This window comes from Hypomesus nipponensis, chromosome 20 (assembly GCF_054491055.1).
Source record: "Hypomesus nipponensis isolate SF chromosome 20, ASM5449105v1, whole genome shotgun sequence".
NCBI lineage: Eukaryota > Metazoa > Chordata > Actinopteri > Osmeriformes > Osmeridae > Hypomesus > Hypomesus nipponensis.
Genome location: NC_140380.1, coordinates 5565671 through 5592425, shown reverse-complemented (window position 1 = coordinate 5592425; position 26755 = coordinate 5565671). Strand labels below are relative to the sequence as shown.

The following is a 26755-nucleotide window of genomic DNA, read 5'->3' as shown; positions in this document are numbered from 1 at the left end:
AAAGAAGTAGCTTAATGTTGGTTTTGATATATTTTGAGATGGGATATGAAAAGTAAGATAACCAATTTTATTCCACATAAACCCTTGCAAGGATTAGGTGGTGTCATTTCACTTTTGTTGTCCATAGCCAGATAAACTCACACACAAATGTACTTGGAAAACATTATTTAATTTTAAAAGAACATATAATAATAGTACAAATGTATATGGGCTAACTACACAGGTTTTCACTGCAACACCACAATGCTTTCTTTGCAGTCCATGGCACACATTTGTGTGTTCTTTGTATTTTCCTTTGTAAACGTGCTATTTTTTGGATTATGATATTGCTTCAGAATTTGCTACAGGATTCATGATTCACAAGTAGATAGACTTTAGTAAGCAGCTCCTGGTTTGATGTTTTAAAAGTTGTTTTCATGTTGCTAAGGTTTAGCTAAGTCAGAGTACAAACACAATTTTTAGTTGTCACTTCTGCAATTTATTTCAGGACCATTTCTTGTGTTATAAGTACATTGTTCTTAATGGGGGAGGATAGACAGCCATTGAGTAACATGTCACAGTTGTGTCCATGTGTGCAAGTGTGTTGTTTGGACTTGAACCCTCTCTTTCAATGCAAGATGAGATAAGATGAAACCATTTGGAAAACAATCTGACGTAGTGAGCAGTGTAATGTAGTCACAAGGGAAAGGACTTTGGTTATTTTGTTGAATGGGACGCATCCGTCTAACTCCAATCTTATTGTTCTGTCCTTCTATTTTCATTTATAATTCACATTCACTCATGTAATCACACAAAGTAATGGCCAGTAACTGTTTACTGGTCATAGCGTTATGGTCACTCGCTAGTAAATACCGTTTTTGTTCTACTACATATTACTTTGTAATGGAATCAAGTAAATATACAGTATATGCCAGGCTAGAAAATATCTTCATGAACATCTCTAACATATAACAAACATTCTGAAATAGTTTGATACAGAAATTACTGCAGCTAGAATATGCTTTGTGGGATAGAGAATATGCCTATCAAGTGCCTATTTGTATATTGATATACGTAATCTTCATAATTCCTCACCTACAGTACATTTAGCAAATATATACAGTATTTACACCTTATGGTCTTTAAACAGATAATGATAGTATGTATACAACTATGCTATGATAAATGTTGGTGACAACAGTACATCTCAGTAGAGCCCTTTAAATAGCTTGAACCTCTTTCTATCTATTTATGTAGGATACATCTGAAATGTATCTTTATTTATTTGCTGTCATTCAAAGTTGTGAAATAAATACATAGCAGGAAATAATAATGATAAATGTTATGCATTAACAACCATAATAGAATTGGAAAATGTACAAAGCCCTATTTCCATCAAAGTCAACATGCAATATGAAGATGTAGCATTTGGCAGGAGTAGACCAGGTTACCTGCACAGTAGATACAGATCTATCCACTATTTTAGCTGGCAATGCTCTTATGACATGGTGCTTACAAACGTGAGCGAGAGGTGCCACAACAAAGTCCCATTCACCCAAACATCTCTGCCATAATAAAGTATTCACAGCAAACTGTTATTAGATTACTATAACTGTCTTTCCACTGCTAAACTAAATTGATCCCATTCAGCTCAGAGACAAACAAACAGTACTGTTTGGATTCTGCCAATTAAATCACAATTCAAAGTTCGGTTATACTTTAACTGTCCTATCATCGTGCTAGCTCGTATCGATCCATTCTATGTAGAAATGTCATGCTAATACCATTGGAACCCCTCTCTGTAAGCCAGCATGCTGGATGTAACATTGATGATAGTGTAGGAAAACATGCCATCACTATGTCTGGCTAAAACCATTCAACAATGCCTGAATAGGCCAGTGATTGGCCAGTGCATAGGAAGCCACTGTGGTTATATACAACCTTACGTGTTAGTCACATCAACATGCTAAACAAGCACAGACATTATATGATTGGGAACAAGACACAGTACTTACTGTATGACCTTTTACTCGCCCCCCAAATCCAAAGCAGGCATGCTGATTAGACCAGTAATCACGTTTGTCATTTTGCTCATGAAATGATCGTTTAGCCTAAATGAAAAGTACTCAAACTTCCAATGTAATACACATCTGGACAGATGCCACATGGCAATCATTTATCTAATCAGTTGTATACTATGGCATGATGTAAAGTCAAAACTGAATGTCATGTATTAAACGTATTTGTATTGAACAAATATATTATGTATTGAACAGATTAGTTGTTCTACCTTTGTTCATGAAAAGAAATTCTTGAGAGAAGCAATTTTCCTATTGGCGAGCATCTTTGTCGAAACATGGAAAGCAGTTTGGAATTTGAATTCAATTTGTGTAGCAAAGGCCAGACTACACTGTTTGCACATTCCATGTGGAGAACATTCCTACATTTAGTCTGGCCTGACGTAACATAACTTCATGATATGTTATTTGAAACTATTTAAGAAATAGTGTGATGCCTTTGACCTTACAAGGACAACTTGGCTAACTTATTTACTATCGGCTTATTTAGCATATCCCCCTTTAAGACCACTAAAATCTATGGTCCAGCTTTGTGTCGGTGTTACCGTTGACCCCAAGATCTTTAGGGTCCGGCTGAGAATCAGTCAAGATTCTGCTGAGGTGATGCTGTTATATATATAAAAAAGAATGACAAACCATTTTATTGAAAAATGCCTGTTTGTACCAGACTCATTTAAATTAACAACAAATGCCAGTATACTCTTAATTGGGGTATAATTTGACCACTTATAGATATACTTATTTTCAACAGAATTCTCTAAATTAGGGTCCCTACATTACTTTACATATGAAACACTTTGGATGATGGTAATTTATTTGTCTGTTGTGCTTACCTCATGCCCCAAAAACAATTAATGTCTGTTGTAAGACAAAGCAATGTTCACAGCGTGGCAGTAATGTTTTTATTACATTTGACCCATTTTTGCCAAATAGGTTACACAAATGGCACACACATGTGAAAATGTTTCTGCATACACTTTTGAATCTGGTCTAAACTGTTAATGCTTTCAGTACTTCATTACAATGAAAAACACAACTTAATTTACTCTATATTTAATTGCAGTCTCTTCAGAGGTGTGGTGGTAGAAGTCGAATTTGTCTGTTGTGCAATTGGACCGCACATAATAAGAGGTTAACTGTTAAATGTTAGCTGACGTTTGTTTTTTTGACGTTTGTTTTGTTTTAACACCAAAGAATGGTAATAATGCTACAGTGTCTGAGAAACACAAATAACATCTATTGTGTAAGTGATAAAAAAGTGTAAAGATGTGAGCTCCAACACACTTGTATACGTGTTCCAATCTAGAAAGTAAAATTTTCACTTCATTCTCAAGGCAGAGTATTTGTGAACATGCGACGGGGTTTCATCCTATGATCACTATTGGTAGACAGTAGTTTAGTAGTTGTGTTATTAATCAAAATAGCTTTTTATAATACATTTTGCAAAACATAAAATAAACCTGACACATCGTAGCTGTGATGTAAAACTATAGCATGTTATAACATGTATAAGATTGTAAATGTTGCATTGTTCCTCTGCTTAAAGGTAATACTCAATATTGATTAGTTATCCTCTTTACACACAAACATACACACACTTAACCCATCAATTTAGACCTTCCCAATGTGCACTTGATTATGTTTGATCTGTTTGTTGTTCTATAATCTTTATATCTATTATTCCAGTTTCCAGAAGTTATTTTTATGAACGATCGTTAGTCATTATTTTCTATTTTCATAAACTGTCCTACAAACAAAATGCACTGGATTGGTGGAAGAGTGACACTAAATTTATGTGCCATGCACAATTAATATTTTGCCTATTGATCCCCAACAAATCATTGCTAAAATGTTATTCCAACACGGTGGAAAATATAATAAATTTGTTATGTTCTTTTTTTTTTCATATTTTGAGATGGACCAAGATTTTTACTTTTGCACATATTTGTTTATTGGTTTTACAATACATTATTTGCCATTGTTAAAAAAACAGGAACATATAACGACCTTCCTACAATAAATAATCAAGACACTGCAAAAATGATTAAATCTGATTGATCCCTCATTAATACCGCCTCAATATATTACTGATCCCAATAATTACGGCTAAAACAACCAAACAATATGCTGATGTTCCTATTAGTGAAGTTATATTTACATCCTAATTAAGTGGACCAAATTTTATATCAGTTGATTTAATAGATAATAAGGATACTAAATAATAATATATTTTTGTAATAGCAATAGTTAATATCAATGAAGAATGTAAACCCCTTGGCAAATATTCAAAATTTGAAATATGATTAGTATGATCTGGTAGGATTTATTAATTATTGTTGAATGAAGATGTGTCTTAAAGCCTTAGACATAATACTATCCATTCATTGACAGAAATCAAATTAAAAACGTCAGCTTGCTTCTAGATTTATGATAGGAAAGACACATTCAAGCTTTTGGCTGCCATATATTGTTTGTTTTTTGGTTGTTCAAGAAAAAAATGCACTTGGATTGATCTATGAGGCACACGCATGTATCTAAGCATCTTTTGTTAGACTTGTTGCTTGCTTTGGCTTGCTTTTTTTTATCTCCTTCATTATTTCAAATATTACAGAAAGAACTTGGCAGAAATGCAGCTGTTGTAGTAAAGGTAGTTAACATCACAACTACGCAACCTTGACATATATGCTGCAGTAATGTGTGTGTGTGATCTTCTTTGTGTATGTTCCAAATTGGTTTGTACCTTTATTATTGTTATGAAACCTTTTTTTTATGTAATGACTGCTGTTTTGAAAGGGGGGGAGTTTTTGTAACATACTGTATGTGCAAGGAAGTTTTATACTTTGACAGTCAAACACTGGACTGGAGTGAGTTTTCCAACATTTTCAAGTTGAGAGCTATTCATATATAAGAGACATGAACCAACTGCACAGACTACAGCCTTATGACAGTTCTTACCTGAAAGATGACGCAGACACCATGCTGTAGTCACTGTTAGAATGGTGACTACTTTTCTGCTCTTTAAAGGGGTCTTTAAAAGGAAGAAACACCCATTAAATAATTTCTTATGTCTTCCCATTCAGGCTGTAAAGTCATGCAGACAGCTGACAGTCCATATCTGGTGTTTTGAACTGGTATAAACAGCCTATGGCTAATGTAGAGGAGATGATTTGGTGAAGAACATTTGTGATAAGGTTGCATTGTCTGAGAGATGCTCAAATGGGGTGCCCTCTCTGTCTAATGGTGGACATTTTGGTTAGAGAAAGAATTGACCTAAGAAAGAGGGGAATAAAAATATTTATGGAGTGAACATTCCCTTTAATTGCAATCGTAAATCATTTTGTAAATTGGTTGTCTTGACAAACAGTTCCATTGCCTTGTTTAAAAAAAATTGTCCTGCAGTACTAAAGCTATTTCTAAATTCCCATAGTAGATGACTGTTCTCAAGAGCATAGTAAAATATCAAAAGGGATACCACTTAAAAACAATAATAATTATAATGATAATAATTGAAATAACCACTTGTGTGTGTTGTCTTCTAAGTCAACCAAATATGACAGTTGAACCCTGTTATGACCTACTCTATGTCAACTACCACTTCTCAAACCAGAAAATAGATTTGCACTAAACTTATTTTGGTCTTCATTTATGAAAGCAATACAATACAGATAAATTGACATATTCTGAAAGCCAGAGCTTCTGAGATAAGAGAGCCGTCTGTGCACAGGGTAACGCTGTGTAAAAGTGATATTTGAAAAGTTTGTATATGATTTATTTTATGTAAAGGTACAGAATGGAAGTATGTTGTCTTTTAGACGCACATTATGAATTTGGACACGCACATGTTTGTTGGCTTTTTAGTTTGTTCGTTTGACCAATCACAAAGGTCCAGATCCTAGGCGCATAAGACACTGTTTCCTCTTGTGATTGCTTTTGACAAATCAAACTGTTTGGGAGAGAGACAGGAAGGGATATAGTCACAGGATGCCCCATAAATATGGACTAATGTGGATTATATGGTGGCAACTGAATAAATGGTAACATATGAAACTTCCCCAATGCTACAACATACCATTTTCACAAAGTCCTTTAACTGTGCTCAAAAAAACTTAGAGTGCTTTAAGAGGTTTTAAAATTGAAAGAATAGACATTTCTTAAAACTGATGGAAAATGCACCGTTCCTTGAATATTGTAACATGAGTCATCCAAAGAATTTGTATCCACCAAAATATATCATACCCATAATTGTCCGTAAGGTTGATAGTGGGACTATTGTTGATGTCTGCATTTTGTTGACTGATAACTGTAAATCATCAATAATTTATAACAGCAATCATGGTTAATACTTTTATTATCTGGAAAAAGTAGCTTTCCTGTTTTCACCGCTTTGTGGTGTTGTTGAAAGATGTGGCAGTTTGTCTAAATATGTTGCGTGTTAGAGGAAGCATACGTATGTGCCTTCTTGTAATCTCCTTGGTGAGCTTGTTATTATTGAGAAGCTGAAGTCAGCCAATTGTGTTTGCACTAAAACCAAATTGCTTTTGTGATGTAGGCTACTTAAACAAGCGTGTTGCGTCACTTTAACCGTACAGTATGCATGAGGGTAAAATTGGCAAAGTCCTAGGGCTAGATCTCATCTGCTGATCTGTAATCTAGTGCAGCTTAGGGAATCATGTGAATATATCTCATCTTTGTTCAACACTCAGTTTTAGATTCCATCTCATTACCTTTCTGTTTCTCACAGAGAACGCTACACAGTGACAAGCATCTGTGGAGTATCCACTGTCAAAAAATGTGCAAAATAACATACAAAATTCAAATGTAACACTTTCTTTCAAACATGCGACAGCTAAACAACTACGGCTGAACAGCTACAATATTGTGGTAGAGATAACCCTTTCGCCAGATCCATGGGAATGCATGAGTACAAGAGGTCGCCTCAAGACTATTGGTCAAATACATTTTGGTTGTCTTTGAGAGTTTGTGTTGTTAACTTATTTTTGTTTGTTGAAATCTAAGAGAAAGGCCTATGTGCTTTGAGTCTTACAAATGCACCTTAATCATGTCAGTCCAAGTGGAATAGGCTGGCTATGTAATATTTTTTGATTTAGCACCTTACTACACAGCATGTTTTCACTTTATGCCAGTTTTGCTATTCTTCCATGCATATGATTTACAAAATAAACCTTATATATTTTGTGAAAACGTTTAAAGGGATGTGCCAAAGTTTGGAGGCGATCTCCCAAGTTTTTATGCTTTTTATTTATCTTTCCTCCTTCAGTTATCACAATGGTATGTCAAACCTTTCCTATCAGTGTGTGAAAGCAAATTATTTCAGCAAACAGTATCATTACCTGCCATTTTTAACAGTAAGCCCTGTATTTCACGTATATTTACCAGTGATGTGTATTTGTTATTATAAAGAAAATAGCCGTAAAGCTTCATTATGTTACATAATATTGTGACTTTTTTCGAAAAACTGTGAAGACTTATCTTGCATATACTTTATACAGAAGTATTAAGCCTTAATACAAAAGACTAAAAAAAGTGTGGAAGAATAAACTGATTGTTGCTAAGTAAGGATGATTTTTGTAAATGTTACCAGCACTTTTTTTGTAATTTTCACTCTCTGAGGTATTGTACAAGTTCACGCTGTTTGTGAAGTTTGATTATGAAGGAATAAAAACTAGTACTTTCCTGTACTTCACAGAAAATGATATGGTCTGTTTTAATTTATTAATATGGCTACAAAAGTGTGAACATCAGTATTCTTAGAGGCCACCACCACACATTAAATTATGTGTGGGCTACGTATTGATGTGTTTTTTTTTTTTTTGCAGCTTTAGAGATCTTGACCACTGAATACTGATTGCTTAAAGAAAGGGTAATGGAAGGGAAGGAGTGTCAATGCAAATGCAAACTCTAGGACTGATGGGATTTTAAAAACTGGGATATGGTTACAAGTGTGACCAGGTCAGAGAGTGTGTAAAAGGTTAGTATGATTTTAAGTGTGTCAAGTTACCTAACAGACTATGAAAACGTAGCTGATTCACAGACATGCCTAATTATGTTAAATGATCTGTCATGATCAGCTCTGTCTTGAAAGTGTAGGGTCCTATATGTTTAAAACAGTGTCTACAATCTGCCTCTGCATTACAATATTAGCCTAAATAACAGCATATGAAAAACCTGAATAAAAGTATAAATAACTTGATAAAAGTAATTAGCACATTTGGGTTCTGTCGGTTAAGGTCATGACCTCCACTTAGGTTAGAGGAGATTTGTAAAAGGCTATATCAAAACATTTGACTTGATGAGTGAGGCTCTGCATTCTAAAAGAACAAAAAAGTTTCGCTACACTTCATGAAATTGAAGCTGTATGTTTGCAGATTATAAATAGCCTTTAACCTGGTAAATCACATAAAGACAACAAATAGTTGATCATGAGTCATTGCCATGGTGAAGAGTTCCAAGCCGCTGCCTGAACCAAACTCCTGGGTATGCCGGTGTAGGCTATCGAAATCAATGACCTATATCGAAAACAGGGACCAGGGGTCGCTGTTCAGCCAATGTTAGGGTCGGGGTAAGGGTTAGGGTTACGGTACGAACATTTGCTTAACAGCGAGCCCTGATCACAGTTTTTGATAGGTCACCGATTTCGGTACAACACCGTGAATAAAATAGCCTACGGTTTCACACTGTTCAAGATACGCCCCGAATCCTACCCAGAGATAGTGGGAAAGGTTGTGAGGAATGTATTTTACGACAAGTACGTAAACGATGTAAAACGGCTTTCCGGCAGGAGTACTTCACATGTGGTAGCTAATGGAATACAATTCTAACCAGTGAGGACTAGCTAGCCAACAACGTGGCTAAACACAAAACATATATACCAACCCCAATAGTGAAGATCTCTTCAAAATGGAAAGGTTGGTGAAGTTTTAGCTTGATGACTTTGTAACTAAAGTGATTGCTAGAAATTACAATTCCTTACTTAGCTACTGTACTTCTACTGTAGATAATAACGTTAGTTAGCTCTGGACAACATGGTTTAGTTTTAGCAGAAGCATGAGTTTAAAACAATCTATAGTTAAATAAAAATCGACAAACTAGTCGAGCTACATTCAGCAAACATGTGCACATCTTGGTGTATTCTAAAACGTCCACGTTTGTCAACATTGCATGGACTGGAACATGTTCGTGACAGATTAGTTCAGCACAGCTAATTTAGCTTGGTTTCATGGGATGGCAGAGTTAAAAACTCCTTAGCTGTTTAAAACAACGAAAAAGACTACCACTAAGATATTTCTCTTCATGTATAGTGATGGTGCGATGATTAAACAAGGGATGTATGACGACCATGTGGAGAATCAGACAGACCCCACCAGCATCAGCGCCAGTGAAGATGAGGTGAGTTCCTTACATATGCCAAATGTCAAGTTTAAAAACAAACTAATAAAAAAACAATACGTATTTAAACTGATTGTGCTGACGTTTTTGTGTCACAGGATGGCAGTGACGATGAGAGAAAAAACCGCAAGCTCCTGGAGGCTATCAGCTCACTGGGGGGAAAGAAAAGGTATGAATTACATAGGCTAAATGTTTTTTTGCATGCACCAACAAAAGGTTGACAAACACTAAAGCTTTACTATTTATGTGCTAATCTTCAAAGAAGTGTCACAACCAAAACCAATGTATTGTTGTTCCTTAGAAAGAAGCTTGCTGAACGGTCTGAAGCCAGCATTCAAGTATCAGAGTTCACTGTCAATGCAGAAGGTAAAATCAAGTGCTTCAAAGAAGTGTTCCTTATCCACAACATTTCATAGGCAGTTATAATGTGACATAAGAATCATACAAGAAATGTTGCATGAAACAAAACATTTGCGTTTGTAGGTGAAGGAGAAAAAATCAATCTGTCTGACCTCATTGGTACTATGGACAAAACCACCGCTTCACTCTCCAAGACAAAGAAACAGCTTAAGAATCTTCAGAACAGTCACACTACCTTGGAGACACCCCTAAGCAAACAGGAAACACAAAAGGTCAGATCATGTCAACAAAGAATTCAATAATCAAAAAGATGAATCCCCAATTGTTGATTAGTACACCAAGATTAGACCATCAATTTTTTTAACAAAAGATAACATGTTTTAAGATAATATAGTGTTTCCTAACAATTATTGAAAAAAATAATATATATATATATATATATATATATATATATAATATTAGTTTGTAGAATGTAAACCTCTTCACACATTAGTTTGATATCGATTAAGAGAATTTAGGAAATGAACAACACACTTCCAACAGATCCATAGAGATGTGGCTTTTGACAAAACCGCGAAAGAGGTGTCGCGATGGGAGAGTATAGTAAAACAGAACCGAAGGGCAGAGCAGCTGGTTTTCCCCCTGAACCAGGAGCCTTCTGGCCCAAAACGCATGGACCAGGTGGTGACTGGATGGAAGGTGAGTACAGTACATTGTGTGTGATTGTCTTGTGGTGTTCTCAGATTGAATCTCCCCATTCTGTAAAACGTTTGGGATATTTACCAATTCAATTGTTAAAAGGAGAAATAGTTATCTCCGACTTTGTTTGTGAAACAGGCTCAAACCCCACTGGAACAGGAGATCTTTAGCCTTCTGCACAAGAACAAGCAACCCATCCACCAACCTGTTCTTACACCCATGGAAGAAGCCTCTCTGGGAGCTATGAGTCTAGAGGAAGTTGGTATTCCCACCAAGCGTCACCCAGCCACATTCTCCCTGTAGTCAATGAATTAAGAACAATTAAGCTTTAATTTAAATTCCAGCTCTGAAGAACAGCCTTTTCCTGTGTTTCAGGCAAAAGTGCGCCGTGCAGAACTCCAAAAGGCCAGAGTACTGCAGTCATACTACGAAGCAAAAGCCAAAAGAGAAAGGAAGATAAAGAGCAAAAAGTATATGTTTGACATCCCCTTTGCGTAATATTCAATACAAGCTTTAGATTAAGACCAGTAAGGCAAATATTCTCTTTCCAGATACCACAGGGTACAGAATAAAGCAATGCGTAAGGAGTTTCTGAAGCAGTTTGATGACATGCTTAAGACCGATCCTGCTGCTGCTCTCGAGGAACTGAAGAAGATGGAACTGTCTCGAATGCAGGTACAGTGAGAGGTTCAAAATATTTGCAGGATAAGAGATGAAATTGATACTGAAGATTCGTATTAACTGAATAATCATCTCTTCTTACAGGAAAGAATGTCTCTGAAGCATCAGAACAGTGGCAAGTGGGCCAAGTCAAAGGCAATCATGGCAAAATATGATGAAGGGGTAATGATTTCATTTACAATTTGTATTGCTTGTACCTTTTGGGGTATTTTCCCATCAATCATCCATACTTACGGTTATTGTACTATCAATCCCTGTCGGTGGATGAGTTCCATTAGGATTCCGTAATCTTACCCTGTATGGTCAGAAAACGACATTGACAAAATAATTGTTTGGCTCACAGGCTCGGAAAGCCATGCAGAGCCAGCTAGAGGTGAACAAAGACCTGACCCAGAAAGTGGTGGTAGTGTCCGAGGAGGAAGACGAGGACACGGACAGCCCAGATACCCTGCCAGACTTTGTGAACGACTCGCAGCCGCTGCTGGACCCGGTAAATCCCTGGATGAGGGGAAAGCTTTCTGTCGAACCCACAGTGCAGGAGGCGGTCGAGGGCACGGAGGTGCCGACGCTCACGCCTGAGGAGACGGCACACTCGAACAGCAAAGCGGAAAGTGAGCAGGAAGTCGAGGAAACTGAAGAGGAAGTGCTCCTTCGAGATTTTGAGTCGAGGCGCAAGTTGCGGCGGACGGAGGTAGCTGACGGTGTAACTGTGTCTTTGGAAGACAAAGGTAAGCCTTGTTTCATTCTTCAAGTGGGTCATTATCTAGATCAATTATATAAGAGATGAATATACTGTCTCTCACAATGCGTAATACACCTGCCTTCCTCTTTACAGAAACACCAGAGGAGAATGAAGCCGAACAAGAAGTTGTGGAGATCTCTGACAGTGAGGAAGAGGACCTCTCTGAGTTTACCAGCCTTTACCAGGGGATAGCCAACAGCCAGCAGAAGTCCCAATCTCAGGAAGCACAGCCAGAACCAGTACCAGAACCAGGGGCCGTTCCGACCGAGGAGGCTCCAGGCCTGCTAGAGGAGACCCTGGTACGAATCAGGACCCTGGAGGATGTGGAGATGGTAAGTCAGAACCCCCTTCATATCGAAGGAGACCAACCATCACCTCCAGTGGACCAGAGCCCCAACATAGAGGAAACGGCCCTCCCATGTGGTACTCAGAAGGCTGGGAAGAAGATGAAGAGAAAGAAAGGGATTGACCCCAATGAGGTTCTGACCAAAGAGGCCAAAATGATCAAGGTCCCTTTGGCTCCCACGGCCGTGGAGGATGAGAACGGTGAAGAGGTAAGTCAGTTTCCTCAGCAGGAAAGCAGAATAAAATGCAAATAAAATGGAAGCTCTTGTAAAGCTCTTGCACCATGTCTCCACACTCGTCTTTTCTAAGGAACAAAGGACCATCATCAGTGAGGCGTTTGCGGGGGACGATGTCGTCTCAGACTTTCTGAAGGACAAGAGGAAGCAGGAGGAGGCTGGGAAACCCAAGGTCGTGGACTTGACTTTGCCAGGCTGGGGAGAGTGGGGAGGTCAGGGCCTCAAAACCTCACGTAGGAAACAAAGGAGGTGAGGGATGAAAAATTGTACAGGCACAGAAATTTTTGCACAATGTGCTTTTTCATTTTTCTGTGACATTTCGACTGTGGGGTTACTACTATTATGACACGTTGGAAGCAGAAATGAAAAATCATTTGAATTTGAGTAATAACTGTAAGCTTTGGGTAGTAGAATTGTCTGTTTTTAAAATGCGTTATCTATGATGTTTTACTTCGTTATCTGTAATGTTCTACTTTGGCTAAGATCCCTAATAAGATACTATAGCAATGTGTGAGAAAATGACTATTCCATTCAGACTGTTTTGGTGGTGGCTTCAACCATATATGGTTGGGTATGTTATCAAACATTGTCTGTGGATCATGTCCTAAACAATACAATTAGATGTAAAATCAGTCAAATCAAACAACTTTGTGTTGCTCACTCAAAAAAAACTGTTTTTGTAGGTTCAGGGTGAAAGCAGCCCCCCCTCCCCCAAGACGAGACGGGAAACTTCCTGCCATCATTATCTCTGAAAAGAGGGATTCGGCCGTCGCTACACTCCAGGTACATTTCCACAACTAGTACCAGTACGTTATACAGGTCAAGTATTCCAGCGAGAACGATTGTTTGGTAAGAGTTGAGAATCAGACTACTGCTGATGTTTGGCTGCTCCGTGTCTCCCATCTCTTGCAGGTGAGTCAGCTGCCTTTCCCGTTTGAGAATCCCACACAATTTCAGCACACCATCCGTTCGCCTATCGGCCGCACCTGGAATACCCAGCAAGTCGTGAGAAAGATCACCGCACCCAAGGTGGTCACCCAGTTAGGTGCCATCATCGACCCCATCGCCCGTGAGGAGCTTATGAAGGGCCGAAAGCAGACGATCGCAAGGACAGGGCCAAACATTCTGCTGGAGTCAGGCAAAGAAGATGTCAAGAAGACGTCTCAGAAACACGCGCAGAAGAAGAAGAAACGCACAAAAAACTGATTGTTTTCCTCCGTTTATTGTTGTCTTGACGCAAACGTGAATGGGACGCCTAACCCTGATCATGATACCAAGGATGCTTTACACGTTCTGTGGGGTAACATGGCCACCACACTTACGATTGAGAGCATTTACACCTGACTCAGCCTGCCAAGTAAGCTGTGATTTAGTTGGTCTTGGAGGAAAAGCAGGTTAGAAAATTCTAGTGAGACGATGACCTCTTCTTGGAATGAAATGTCAGGCTACATATGTATGTTTTGTAATTTGTAACATCAGTCATGATTTTGACACCTCTCAATATATTTTACAATACATTTTAATGAGCCAATTTGCTTATGGTGGTGGCACATCATTAATTCATTATTTACTTAGCTAGCAGAAGCGCTGTTAAAAAACATTTTTGATCTGTAAAATTAAATGCAGCTATAAATTAATCCTGCTGTTGTATTTCTTTACTTTTGCTTAAGTGGCCCCTAAATCAGATCTGCTGTGGCACATGATATTTCTTTATTGGGGGGAAAGAATCCAACTAACTGTTGTACAATTGTATACTTGAATAGCTCCTCTGCATGGTAACTAGTGATTCAAAATGAAAATATTCATTCCTGAGGTGTGTGTGTGGTGTGTTGTTTGTGAGGACGGAGTAGGTACCAGGGTTACAGCCAGTGTGAATTCCGATAGTGGATTTAGCCCCCCCTCTCTCTTGTGTTACCATGTTGACTGTGAAACGTCTTCAATAATTAAACATTAGGTTGTAGTTCAGGTCAGCTGGAGTGTACATGGCTATGGAAGGCTTTTCCATTCGACTTCTCAAATTCTTAGGTATGTGGCAACATTTCTATAGTGTTTGTTTGTAGATCTTTTTCCAATTGCACAACTTTTCTACTAGTGTCCAGCAATGTCCCTCAGAACACGAGTCTGGTGTGCTTAATTGTCATTTTTCATCGTGGTCATTGGACAACAAAGGTGGCTTTGTTTAGCCATCAAAAGGGTAAGGGGATGAACGGAATATTTGCAATTTTTCAGGAAATGGTGTTCACCTGACACCCATGTGAGTAAAGGGGTATAACGAATAATGGGGGAGGAGACTGTGATGAACACATCAATCTTTTTCTTTTTTTTTTTGCAAGAGTGACTCAGCAGTTATGTTCATCAAAAAGCCATTTCATGAATGCTCTTCGGTATAGGCTGTGGCATTGTGCATCTTCACTCCAATCGCGTTCTGCAAATGGAGGGATTACTGCCTGGTTTGGTCATCCTGCATGTGGTGTGCCTGGTCGCAGGCTTTCCTAATGGTGCTCCCACCTCTGCCTGTGAGGATATGATGCCTCGCCACACTGGGGTACAACCACAGCCCACCAGAGCGCCCTACGCCATCCTCACCAACTCAAAGACCTTTCAGCCTGGTCATCTTATAACGGGTGAGATTATTAGAAATCAATTCAACGATCAGAATGTATTGAAATGTGAACTTGTCAGATCAGGTCAGTGATGCACAATGCAGTGTCAAAGGCGACTTGGTCAAACTACCCTTGTTGATGCCATAACCGCAAGATGACCGTAATCTTAATGCATCTGAGAAACTACCACGCAAGTGGATTGTTCTGTTTCAAGTTTAGATTATTTCTTGAGTCATAAAGTCTTTTGCCACTTTTGATTCTGCATTTTGTTTCGTAAAACACAACACATATATATAGTGTCAGTGTCTTGTCATTCCATGAAATTTGTTTCACGATGATTATCAATACACATGTCATTGATGTATCTTTTGAAACCCCAGACTGATGCTGATGTCATACTGATACCAATCGTGAACATGTTTTTTTTGCCCACACTAGTGATTATATATGGACCTGACTACAGAGGTGTGCTTCTTGAGGCGAGGACAGAAACAAGCCCAAATGCCTTGGGAAACTGGCGTCTTCCCCCAGATACCAAGTTTTTACAAGTGTGTTGTCTTCCAATGGGGCTCCGTTAGTCCAGGATTAGAAAATCATATAACGTACAAAAAGCTTGAATCCGCCATTTGAAAACAACTGAGATTTATGCTGCTCGGGGACTGATAAGGTGTGTGGTTATTTATCCAAAGTGTTCAGGCAACTCGCAAGCGGCTATCACCCATGCGAACACCAACCTGAAGGGCAATACGACAACATTCTCCTGGATGCCACCCAGCACCATCAACTCTGTGTACTTCATGTAAGTATTTTCACAACAAATTCTTCCTTATTTTTCCATGCGTTTCCAGCGACTATCAATTCACAATCTAACTAAAAAATCCTCTAAAGCTTTTATCATGCTTCAATTAATTAAATGTCTTTTTATAGGGCCACGGTAGCTCAGCAACGAACTGTGTACTGGCTCAACATAAGATCAGCATTTCTGACCAAAGGTAGGTAATACTGGATGGATGAAATTAATTGTATTAAAGCCAGTCCTATCTTATCTTCGACTGCACATGGCAAGGCTGAACTCTAAGCTCCCTCTCTAATTCTCCTCAGGGGCAGAGGAGGGCATTGGTCTGGCTACAGGCGGTTGTCCGAGTATGGCCAGTGAGGGATTTATGTTCTTAACCGCCTGTGTTCTGGTGTCACAGGTGCTGTTGAGGTAGTGGGATAAAGCGTCAGTGAAAGTTAACACTGGACGTGTGCCTGAAAATTGCACCTTCGGAGATTGTTTCGTTACAGGTCGACAGGCAGAGGCTGGGAAACTTTTTTCCCTTGTCTCGAGTGTATTAAATCATTATGAAAAATGGTCTCCAGTGTTTAAGACTCCAATTATTGCATTGGTTTACTGTTGGAGACTTTAGTATTTTACCTTAGGAATGGCTTGTGAACTCATGAGCCGGGACACGCCTACATGTCAAACTAACAGCATGATGGGCGGGCAGCAACAAGTGGAAATGGATAACTGTCCTGGGATCAGGTTAACATTCATATGGCAAATTAACCACAGTAGACATCCCTGGCATGTTTGGCACATGACTCATGTTATTGCTGGGACACTCCAACATGTCAACGCCCACTTTGTTACATTAGTAGTATCGTTATACCGTTTAAAAATAAATAAACTCAAGAAGAAATGACATGTAGTTACCATCCCTTCTGAATTGTAGTTGTAATAAAACAGAGCAATGACAGTCCTTCGTTTGACCATGGTCATGGTGAGTGCTAAGTAGGAGATAAGTCTGAGTAAATATAGCAGTAAGGAGCGTAATCCACTTCATTATCCAATCAGTGCCTTTTCCACAACAGTAGCAGCGTAGCACGTTAGACCAGGTCGATATTACATGAACAGGGTGGGAAAAAAAAAAAGACAACTCAACGATTTTAATACAGGGTAGGTTTGTTCACCAGAATAAATTTATTCCAAGTTGTGATTACAAACAAACCTACTGAATGACAGAAGGAGGATGTTCAGATTTCTTTAACAGGAATGACATTGGTAGAGGTGTGGAACGTTTAAATGATAAAAGAAGCACAACTTACAGCCATCATCCGCAACTAGTCGTGTGACACTAGTTTGTTCCCATAAATAAGGCAGAATGCAGAGTCCATCAAAATGGAAAGTTATGTTACATTTAGCCATTTCATGTAAAATTTAAACAGATGTTAAAAAAAGAAAAGTTTACATGACTTTCTTCAACTCGTCGTACAATACCAGCACGAAGGCGCCACCCATGCCCCTGAGGACATTGGACCAGGCTCCCTTGAAGAAAGCCTTGCCTCCCTCGTCACGGGCAATCTTCTTCCAGCAGTCGATGGTCCCAGTGTACATGATGTCAGCTGTGGGAGGATAAACGGGGGGCAAAGAAAGAAACAAACTTGAGAAAACGGGTGGCCGAAAACGGGGCCTGTGGACGGCCAACGCGAGATGCTTCTAGAAGCTTCTGTATGCACGCCGGCGACTTGGAACTCACCTCCTTTGCGGCCAGACTGCATCATCATACGACGACGGACAGTGTCGAAGGGATAGGAGGTCAGGCCGGCTACGGCGGTCACACTCTGGGCGATCATCCAGCTCACCAAGATGGTGGCGTTCTTGGGGTCGGGAAGCATACCTGCAGATACAAGAGGCACAATTATCGATCAGTAAAAAAACAAAAAATGAGGTGACTCACAAAAGCAGGGTGAAATGCAGTGTTGCCCATCTCGACGTGAAACCTTACCTTTGGCTGTGTCGTAGATGCCAAAGTAAGCGGCTCTGTAGATGATGATGCCCTGGACTGACACGTTGAAGCCTTGGTACAAGCCTTTCAGGCCATCGGATCGGAAGATCTTGGCCAGGCAGTCGCCCAGGCCGTTGAACTCTCTGCCGGCCCCGGCCTTGCCCACGTCGGCAGCCAGACGGGTTCTGGCGAAGTCGAGGGGGTAGACGAAGCACAGGGAGGTGGCCCCGGCAGCACCGCCGGAGGCCAGGTTACCGGCAAAGTACCTCCAGAACTGGGTACGCTTGTCGACACCATCAAGGAAGACCTTCTTGTACTTGTCCTTGAAGGCAAAGTTGAGGGCCTGGGTAGGGAAGTATCTGATGACATTGGCCAGGTTTCCTCTCCAGAAGGAAAGGAAGCCCTGTTCCTTGGGAATACGGGTCACACAGTCCATAATTCCCTTGTACTGCATATCTGCGGTGATTTGCTTGCTGGCATGCTGGACCTGTTTGAAACAAAGCATTACAAGTTTACTATAACACGAGTTTCCACTCATGCAGTATACAGTGCTTTTAAGTTAAAAATCAAAGTTTTTCTAGTGGCCTTGCCTTGCTACGACCTTGGCACCAAGCCAACTACATGCTCCACTAATGGGTTACTTCCAAGACCGATGTCAATCTACATCCGAAATAGAAAAGACTTAAGTACGAGTTAGAGGTTAACTCCCTCACACGTTTCAATTCAACACCCACTGCACCCTTTAACACTGCCAGCTTGCAATACCAGTTCTTAGTTGTAACAGGATGTGCCTATACTACCGATGACGCTAACATGCCGGTTAGCCATTTAGCTATACGTGTTCGTCGCTAAGCCAAGGGCCTACAATTGATCATCGGAAAACGGCATTGTTAAACTCCTATATTGCTTTCAATTTTGTCAGCTGTCACAAAACAAATAGATCATAAAAGCCAGTTAAATGCGGGGCGATACTGCATCAATTTACGAAAATGATAGCCTTTGCTAGCCATTCTTCATGCCCTTTGTTAGCTAGTGCTGTAAGCTAATGCTAGCAGTCTCGTGTAGGTCATTCCACATCCCATGATGACCTCAAATTTGTGTAGATGTCCGTAGAAGGAAGATGCACACTGAATCAATCCAAAAGCCATTGAGGGAGATTCCATGCGTCTAATAAAGCACATACAATCACACGACTGTTGAAGTAATAAATATACCTATAAACCTGGTCAATGACAGCTAGGCTAACAGTTCGCCAAAAAGATCATGCTAGCGCTGAGGATGCTTGGCAGCATTCCGAAGGCCGGTCCACGCATAGCTAGCGTTACCTGAAGGAGAAGCTTGACTCTCTCGATGGGAGCAACAGCCGTCTTGGAGATGGCAGCGGAGATGCCACCAGCCAAGAAGTCCTTGGCAAACGAGATCGCAGTTTCATTCATTTTTATGGTATTTTAAGTTGCCTTGCAGATATACAGTACAAACGATACCCCTACTGCCCTCCAACAGCAGATGGCCTAAATACAGACGAAATGGCCGATTTTATAGAGACGCCGGATTTTTATGAAAGTAAGCGGATCGCGAGACATCGCGGGAACAGCATTCTGGCCAGGCTATTGGTCCTTTTCTGGATATGGGCAGGGCCAATGTTCAGAGAATGGGTAAACTTGATTCAACTAGTTAATGCGCCGGTTACGCGGGGTTATTTTTTGCTAGTTAACATTACCTTGAGTTACGCTCTGACCAATGGAAGGGTACAAAGACTACTGTGACGCATCAGATATAATGTTGCACAGAGTTGACACCGTTTTCTGTGAGATACATAAAAAATCCTCTATGCAAAATCAATGAGAACACAATGTTCTATTGCAGCCTTCTGCAGAAAAGAATGACGTGAAGGGTTAAGTTTCACTATTGGACAAGCGTAGAATAAAGTAACCTTGTCTTGCTTCAATAATAGTAGTCCAAAGAGTCTTAACTGGGATTTGGACAAGTAAGTTATAATAAATATATACTTTGCTACCCTAATCTCATTGGAGCTAAAGAGTCAGGACAAATTGATCAGTAACCCCGTAAGCCCCCCTCCCCCCCCACACCCACACCCACACAAAGATCTGATGAAGTTTGACAGGTTTGTCCCAAGACACACACAAAAAAATGCTAAATGCATCTTTGCGGACACCATTCGGTTCTACTGTTGGCGATATCAGGCCCGTTTTTTTCCCTTCTCGTTTGTCTTTTGCTTTAACTCCAGGGGAGTGCTCTGCTAACTGTAAAATATCATAATGACTCTTATTCGTATCACAGGGAGGGATGTTTTATGAGTTACACCATGAACACCCATTGAAACATAAAGAGGGTCCCAAAACTGTAGGCTATTCTATTCCTGCCTTCCTTGCCTCCATACTTTGAAAAAGAATAAAGAGTAAAGAATAAGTATTTGAGAGGAGATTAGAGAATGAAACAGGGGACCAAGGAAATGACGGACACTTCTTCCACTTCTGCATCACTGCTGATGCGGTCAATGCATACAATTATTATAAGATAATACATTCAAATATGAGAAACAGCGCCCCCAAATAACATCCATCTCGAGTTTTACTGACAGTGGTTTCACAAAATAAGTCAAGGAGGAAAGCCCGCCTTGCAAAAAGCGATTGGCTAGAACATTACTAAGTTGAATGCTGCTCCACAAATAGAAATGGACACTTCACTGGCAGATGAGCTGTCTGTGTTATCGGCGGGCCTCATTAACTGGGCTACTGGAGACACAACCTTAAATTGTTTAACTGAAAGTATCGTATCTATTGTATCTTTAACTCTTCTTCATCAATTTTGTTACCACAAACAGTTGACTATTAACGAGGAGTGTTTCGTTAGCCTACTATGGTTTCAGTAAACTCAGCCTTACATTTAGTTAAATTATGGTCATGTTCAAATTGTAAGTAGTTCCATATTTACAAAAAAGGAAGCATACATGTTAAACTACAATTGTAAATGAAAAAACTCCTTAGAACAAACTACTAGCCAAAAAAAGAAGCAAATGGATGGAGCTTGTAACCTTCAAATACAGCAGCAAGGGAAAGTCGGTCCTAATGAGAAATGTAATTTCCGGTCAATTATTTCTTCTTCTGTGGTGTTTAATGGTGTTATATGCGCACTACCGCCACCTAGTGTACTTGGCGTGACACAGATCTAAATACCTGCTGTCAGTCCAGTGTCTTTTCAAGAAAGAAACAATGGAGATACCTATCGTTTTGGTCCATTTTGCAACAATGCACATGTCACAGTACAAAAGTTATACTGACAGGTTGGATGTAACCAGCTGTTGTGACAACAGTGCAACCCCTTCTTCCATTCTTTCTCTATCCCCTGACCTGCCCGGCCCAACTCTTGCCTAAAGCTTGTTTAGGTGTCGGCATGTCCACCCCATTCTCTCAGCTACTTGTGCTTGAACTTAAACTTTACCCTCACCCCTGCTAGCCCAACCCAATACTGCATTTGTATCACCTCATACAGTGGGCTCTATATACTGTGGATGGTGAAGAACTGTAAACTATTTGGGAAATTATGTTTGTTCACAAATGTTGTCATATTATATTTGATACCAAAGTCTCAAAACCTCTGTCAATCAGAGCAACGAGACATGACCTTGGTTATTTACAAAAATGCCTCAAAGGCAGGCCCTCCTCTGTACAGTCATTGTATCAAACCCGCCTCATATTAGATAAACGGTTGTGATTGGCCCGAAACTATTAGGCCGAGTGGAAATGTGTTTGAATGGGAGGGTGGCCAGACCTATCTGCCAAAGTAAACAAAACATTAGTTCACATATTTATCTGGTTCCCAGGATTGACGTCTTACTATCAAGTTATGACATTTCTGTCACATTTTCAAAATAAAAAAGTAAACAAACAACGTTCAATATAGCCTCTTGATTGTAGTCCAAAAAATAACCTTGGATATGAACCGCATGGTCATGTAAAAAAGCTATTGGCCTATTGGTAACTAACCCTGTTAATGGACTTGTTCATAGGATTGCATGAATTGACTGGGCTAGAAATAGTCCTACTATACTTATTTTCAGCCTCTCCATAGACCTAATTCCCTTTCCTCTGTTGTTCAGTCTGTAAACCAATAATTCATAATGAAAGGCGACTTGAATAAATATAAGCATCTACTGTTTACTGGGTCCATATCCTCCTTTACGATGATGTCTGTCTTTCTTTTCCTGGGTAATTGTGGAGGATGGACTAATTTGTCAAACAATGCCAAAAGCAAAGACATGCAGCTGTAGTTGTTAATGTTTCAGATATGTTTGATGTACTCAAGGGATAAAAAGACAAACTATGATGTTTAGTTAAGATTCAGGACATTTATTCAAGACAGAGTGTGCACATACATGATTATCGCCCTGTTTCTAAAAGGTTAGTGTCAAAAGTAACAACAACAGTGTTAAAATTGATTTCTCTCCGTTGATATAATGCAGGATACAATTACAACAAGAGAGTCAAAGATGGGGCTATCATGGGAATCTAAAGGAATAAGAAATGTATGGAACATTTTCAGTATCTTAAGTGTTCAGAGCCTGGGAAATATTCAACAAAGTTTGAAGTAGCCATGTAACGACTGTAAGCAGCAGTTTTAGTCATTGTACTCCTCCAACATATCCACAAGGGCCTCCTTATCTCCTTTGATCCGTTTACTTTTCTTATGCTTGTGTCTGCGATGGCCGTCACCCTCATCATCATGCGGTTTACTGTAGTGAAAGCAGTGTTGGTTAGGATTAAACGATTGCTAAAACTGAATACATTCTTTGCTATTTACTCAAACATGGCTTACAGAAGACTGTGCAACATTATGAAACACAACACGACATCGCACTACAGGTAACGCAACGTACGCTCACCGTTTGGAGGACTTGTGCTTGCTACTTTCCTCTTTGTCACTATGTCGTCTGTGCGAGTGCTCCTCCTTGTCCCGGCTTTGTCCACGACTGTTGTCATGAGGGACGTGGTAACTACAATCGTACTCCCGGTTGCCTTCTCGATCATGGCCGTAGTAGTGGTAACGGCCGTCCTCGCTAGAACAGGAACAAACATCCGTCAGGAGAGATGCTGGGTACTCACCGACACGCAAGCAGTATCCAGTATCTTTATCTTCAGTACCCAGTACATGTAAACGGGAACTAACTTATATTCACTGGTGGTGGGGGTGTGGTCCCTCTCTCGATCTCTTTTCCTGTCTCTTTCCCTTTGGCCTTGATAGTCCCAACGACCACAACCCCCATCCATGCTAGGTCCCTTGTCCATGGGTGAACCCCAGGACATTTGTGAGGATGTGACTGGAGGATAATTGGTGAAACTGGAGTCTGAAAGACAATACATATTCTCTACTGTTCACTTAAATGAAAGGATTAGGTTAAACTATAATACGACAGACACTACATACCAACATACATGACTGTTATCAATGACTTAAATCATTGATGATCATTGGTGGTTGTAAATAATAAAGTTAGGCCATTATGAGCCCTGCCTACCTCCACGATTGTATCCAAATAGAGGAGGAAGTGGTCTATTACTGTTACAAAACAAACAAACAAACAAACATCTACTTGAGAATGGACTCATACATTGTAGGACTTACATCAATAAACATAAATATCAGTGTTGTAGCTTGATTGACACTCACCCATCGGCAGGGGGCATCATTAGACTAGGCTGAGGAGCAAGGCGAGGTGGGAACAAACCTAGAATAACACGTCAGGAAATGAGTTGTATCAGTCAAAGAACGAGTACCATCAAAACAGGTCAAATACGGTAAACACTTTAGTGTTTGATACATACTTGCAATGGAAGGCGGAGGAATACCTGCATGAGGAGAACACACAAATACCACAGATGAGGGCACGAGTGACCGAACGCGGGTTTGATTCCGGCTAGGGCCATTCCTGCATTTCGGACCCGACATTTCCTGTCTACTCTCTAACTATCTCTGTTCGATAAAGCCAAAAAAAGGCAAAATTTATGTACACTATACCGTAAATAAAATTATGTTTATGCGAAATAATAGACCAGGACTAATGGTGCTGTTTAAGGATTGGTCCGTACCTGGAGGAGGAACAGGAAGTGGCATCCCAGGTACAGATGGAGGGGGATGGAGGAAGTGTGGAGGGGGCATGCCTAGGGAAGAAGGAGGGGGTCCTGGTGTAGGGACAATAGATTTTGGCTTAATGTGGTCTCCAAGTACCTGTAGAAAGTTGTGGATGAGATCTCAGAAGTAAAAAAGGTACACAATGACACAACAAAATAAAATGCATTCATGTGCACTCATCATTGCGAAATGATGCTACATTGGAATAGAAAGTTGCATTCTGTTTTGTATTAGGTTGACACGTTCATACATTTACTTGCGGCAGTGCCTTAGACTAACCTGAATAGGGTTCTGTTCCTGCATTTCTCTCCTTCGTCCTTCAACTCGTCGAACGACTCCTGTGTGTCCACCAATCACGTCGATTGCTCCACCCATTTTCCTGTAAAGACATGACACACTGTGTCATATTATTTAACATGCACATGTCAAAAGCTTTCTTGCAAGTGTAAAAAGGAGGCCGAAATTCACACTTTTGCTAAAAATATAAGTTGTGTAAGTGTCTCACCTGTTTGGTGGTGGTCCTGCCTTCAGCCTGTTAGTGGTGAGGGCTATGACTGAAGGAGGAGGGAAGTCTGATTTGAAGTCATTTTTCACAGCTTCTGTGTCATCCAATGTGGTTACCCTTGCCTGCGGAACCTAAAGTAGAGGATAAAAGGATGAAAAATGACATGTCACAAAATGTAATACATTTCATTATAAATTCCAAACACTTCTTCATAAAAACACATAAGATAAAATTTAAAAAAATTGACATGGGGGGAAATTGCAGTTTGCAACAGCAGGGTACAGTACAGAACAGAGTAACAATTTAAAATATAGAAAAAATAAAATATAAATATAGAAAAAAACAAAAATCGACATAAACTTTGGGCTACATGAATCATTTTCACACTGGGTATGAATAGGCAACAAGTTTAGTATTTCTAACTCACTGTCATCTTGTCTAAACTGAGTAGGATGCTGGGCCCCAGGCCAAGCTGTAGTCTGCGCTGTTTCTCACAGTAGCCTTTCCATGTCTCCTCGTTGAAGCCATAGTTGAAGTAGTCTGAGAGGTCAGCACCTGAAAATAGGACAACACATTGAGCCTGAGGAATGGTTCAGCTGTGGAGGCGATGATCTCAAATGGCATCACAAAAGAAAACCAGTTGGCGATGAAGGTGTTTGAAAGCAGCAGCAATTCAAGTTCACATAATCCATACCTGGCTTCTTCCAAGGTTTGTCTTTCAAGATGTCTGTTTCTGGTTCAACAACTGGCACTATGTTATAGCCTGTGAGTAACTCTGCATTGATTCCTTTGGGTGGTAGCTTGACTTGAAAAACACAACACGATTAGAATGAACCAGTAAACAAAAAAGGTTTTCATAACCTTTGTTTATGTTGTATGGGGGTTTAACAACATGAAGAGGTCACTCACTTGCTGTGGTTAGACCATAGCTTCTAGCTGGCTTTAAGCTGAGATTCATTGCTGGTCCCCTGCAGAGTTTGGAAGACAAATACACTCATGTTCAATCAAGGGAGATGCTGCCCTAGTATTTTAATTCCTAGATCAACTGAAATAGTCGTTTTGAAGATTATTTTCAGAGGAATTACTATCGCATGGTGATTTTAGGGATTACTGGTACAGCGAAAGAATGTTCCAGGTGTCACTGTCTGCAACAGGTCGATTACAGGATCCCTCACATGTAGGATGGAGCTCCCGTTTTTATGTTGCCAATGGTGACCTTCACGTCATCCTCGTCATCACTGTCACTGTCCTCATCCTCTTCCTCACCTCCGGGAATGTTGGCGTCCTGTTGGATTTGTGTCATGTGTAAACGTGCCTGATTTTGCACACATCACATCAGAGACATATATTGAGTATGATATAATACGTCGTGGAGTATTGCCAGGTCGAATTAGGTGAAGGCCATGCCTGAGCGAGAGGCTGCTTCCCCCCGGAGTGTCCCATTGAGGTCGGCATATAGGCATCGACAACCCTAGGAGGTCAATGCAACACTGAAATAACCTTGTAATACAGCATCAGTCGGTCAAGCTATGCCAGGTATTCTTACAATCAGAAAGTAATACCTACGCAGGGATTTCACCCGAATCATTTGCTCTCTTAGAGGGTTCCTCTGGAAAGTAAAAAGGAAAACATTGAACATTTCGGTGGCTTTTAAAAATCATTATGGATGGTTGGCATAGACCGGTACAACTATCGATTAGAATAGAAGCAAGTTATGCATTGCCTAGACGCATTAAGAAAATAACGCACTATGTGGCATGCATAAGAATAATATGCTCCACATTTCATTTAAATAGGCTACATAACTGGGCATCACTTCCCTCTTGTTGCGCAAGAGAACGTCACCGCTAGCTAGACATAATCACCCCCATAAAGCCATTGCTCCTCATCTTCAACTTGTTCTGGCTCTGTCAACGAGACCACAGATTCTAATACTGTCACCTCGGTCAGGTTAGTCATGATTTATCCCGAGGAAATATGGGTAGTCCAAATGTCTCTGTTGCAGTTTTCGATCTTATCCTGCAGCCAGTCTTTGATGGTGCATTTCTATAAATAGTAACTTGTTATCACCAAAACGCACCATATCAAAATCGAGTTCAAATTGCATTAATTATATGCACTATCAAACTGGGATATTACTGTAGGCTGTATCTAGATGACAGACGGCTTTTCTCAACGCCCGCCTCCTCCAAAAGGATGACA

At 40.0% G+C, this 26755-nt stretch overlaps 4 protein-coding genes across 8 annotated transcripts; 2 read left to right on the top strand and 2 right to left on the bottom strand.

Annotated features, from left to right (window-relative positions):
• The first annotated feature begins 8679 nt into the window (after window positions 1-8679).
• LOC146246026 (U3 small nucleolar RNA-associated protein 14 homolog A) lies at window positions 8680-14339 on the top strand. 2 transcript variants are annotated; one of them, XM_084684324.1, is made up of 15 exons: window positions 8680-8983; window positions 9377-9464; window positions 9563-9633; window positions 9766-9830; window positions 9948-10096; window positions 10368-10523; window positions 10662-10781; window positions 10899-10993; window positions 11075-11198; window positions 11289-11366; window positions 11548-11932; window positions 12040-12500; window positions 12601-12776; window positions 13211-13310; window positions 13440-14339. In XM_084684324.1, the coding sequence occupies exons 1-15, from the start codon at window positions 8976-8978 to the stop codon at window positions 13731-13733; spliced, it is 2370 nt and encodes a 789-aa protein (XP_084540450.1). In that variant the 5' UTR covers window positions 8680-8975; the 3' UTR covers window positions 13734-14339. The 2 variants fall into 2 exon arrangements, with proteins under 2 accessions (XP_084540450.1, XP_084540451.1); XM_084684325.1 differs by lacking the exon at window positions 8680-8983 and having other exon boundaries at window positions 9369-9464.
• Window positions 14340-14912: 573 nt separating this feature from the next.
• Window positions 14913-16678, top strand: LOC146246025 (putative defense protein 3). Its single transcript, XM_084683860.1, has 5 exons — window positions 14913-15151; window positions 15569-15678; window positions 15820-15929; window positions 16058-16122; window positions 16232-16678. The coding sequence occupies exons 1-5, from the start codon at window positions 14959-14961 to the stop codon at window positions 16339-16341; spliced, it is 588 nt and encodes a 195-aa protein (XP_084539986.1). The 5' UTR covers window positions 14913-14958; the 3' UTR covers window positions 16342-16678.
• A 379-nt stretch (window positions 16679-17057) lies between these two features.
• On the bottom strand, window positions 17058-19431 carry LOC146246024 (ADP/ATP translocase 2). The gene is made up of 4 exons (XM_084683859.1): window positions 19224-19431; window positions 17899-18385; window positions 17650-17790; window positions 17058-17515 (listed from the first exon to the last, which is right to left on the bottom strand). Exons 1-4 carry the CDS (start codon window positions 19332-19334, stop codon window positions 17358-17360), a joined length of 897 nt encoding a protein of 298 aa, XP_084539985.1. The 5' UTR covers window positions 19335-19431; the 3' UTR covers window positions 17058-17357.
• A 2816-nt stretch (window positions 19432-22247) lies between these two features.
• On the bottom strand, window positions 22248-26742 carry LOC146246023 (uncharacterized). Of its 4 annotated transcripts, none has more exons than XM_084683834.1 (16): window positions 26419-26742; window positions 26120-26162; window positions 25961-26024; window positions 25729-25838; window positions 25463-25521; window positions 25248-25358; window positions 24981-25108; window positions 24554-24684; window positions 24328-24445; window positions 24006-24144; window positions 23742-23765; window positions 23587-23644; window positions 23435-23475; window positions 23086-23263; window positions 22802-22975; window positions 22248-22651 (listed from the first exon to the last, which is right to left on the bottom strand). In XM_084683834.1, the coding sequence occupies exons 1-16, from the start codon at window positions 26510-26512 to the stop codon at window positions 22537-22539; spliced, it is 1587 nt and encodes a 528-aa protein (XP_084539960.1). In that variant the 5' UTR covers window positions 26513-26742; the 3' UTR covers window positions 22248-22536. The 4 variants fall into 4 exon arrangements, with proteins under 4 accessions (XP_084539960.1, XP_084539961.1, XP_084539962.1 ...); XM_084683835.1 differs by having other exon boundaries at window positions 24328-24427; window positions 26419-26741; XM_084683836.1 differs by lacking the exon at window positions 23742-23765.
• Between the last annotated feature and the right edge of the window lie 13 nt (window positions 26743-26755).

Coding starts and splice junctions, on each gene's coding strand:
- LOC146246025 (XM_084683860.1), top strand. CDS start 14,959: ATGGAGGGATTACTGCCTGGTTTGGTCATCCTGCATGTGGTGTGCCTG. Junction 15,152..15,568: donor GCCTGGTCATCTTATAACGG/GTGAGATTATTA, acceptor TGCCCACACTAG/TGATTATATATGGACCTGAC. Junction 15,679..15,819: donor CAGATACCAAGTTTTTACAA/GTGTGTTGTCTT, acceptor ATTTATCCAAAG/TGTTCAGGCAACTCGCAAGC.
- LOC146246024 (XM_084683859.1), bottom strand. CDS start 19,334: ATGAATGAAACTGCGATCTCGTTTGCCAAGGACTTCTTGGCTGGTGGC. Junction 18,386..19,223: donor GAGTCAAGCTTCTCCTTCAG/GTAACGCTAGCT, acceptor TGTTTCAAACAG/GTCCAGCATGCCAGCAAGCA. Junction 17,791..17,898: donor CATCTACGACACAGCCAAAG/GTAAGGTTTCAC, acceptor TTGTATCTGCAG/GTATGCTTCCCGACCCCAAG.
- LOC146246026 (XM_084684324.1), top strand. Junction 11,367..11,547: donor TGGCAAAATATGATGAAGGG/GTAATGATTTCA, acceptor TTTGGCTCACAG/GCTCGGAAAGCCATGCAGAG. Junction 13,311..13,439: donor CGGCCGTCGCTACACTCCAG/GTACATTTCCAC, acceptor CATCTCTTGCAG/GTGAGTCAGCTGCCTTTCCC.
- LOC146246023 (XM_084683834.1), bottom strand. CDS start 26,512: ATGACTAACCTGACCGAGGTGACAGTATTAGAATCTGTGGTCTCGTTG. Junction 25,359..25,462: donor CTATGGTCTAACCACAGCAA/GTGAGTGACCTC, acceptor GTGTTTTTCAAG/TCAAGCTACCACCCAAAGGA. Junction 23,476..23,586: donor ATGATGCCCCCTGCCGATGG/GTGAGTGTCAAT, acceptor GTTTTGTAACAG/TAATAGACCACTTCCTCCTC.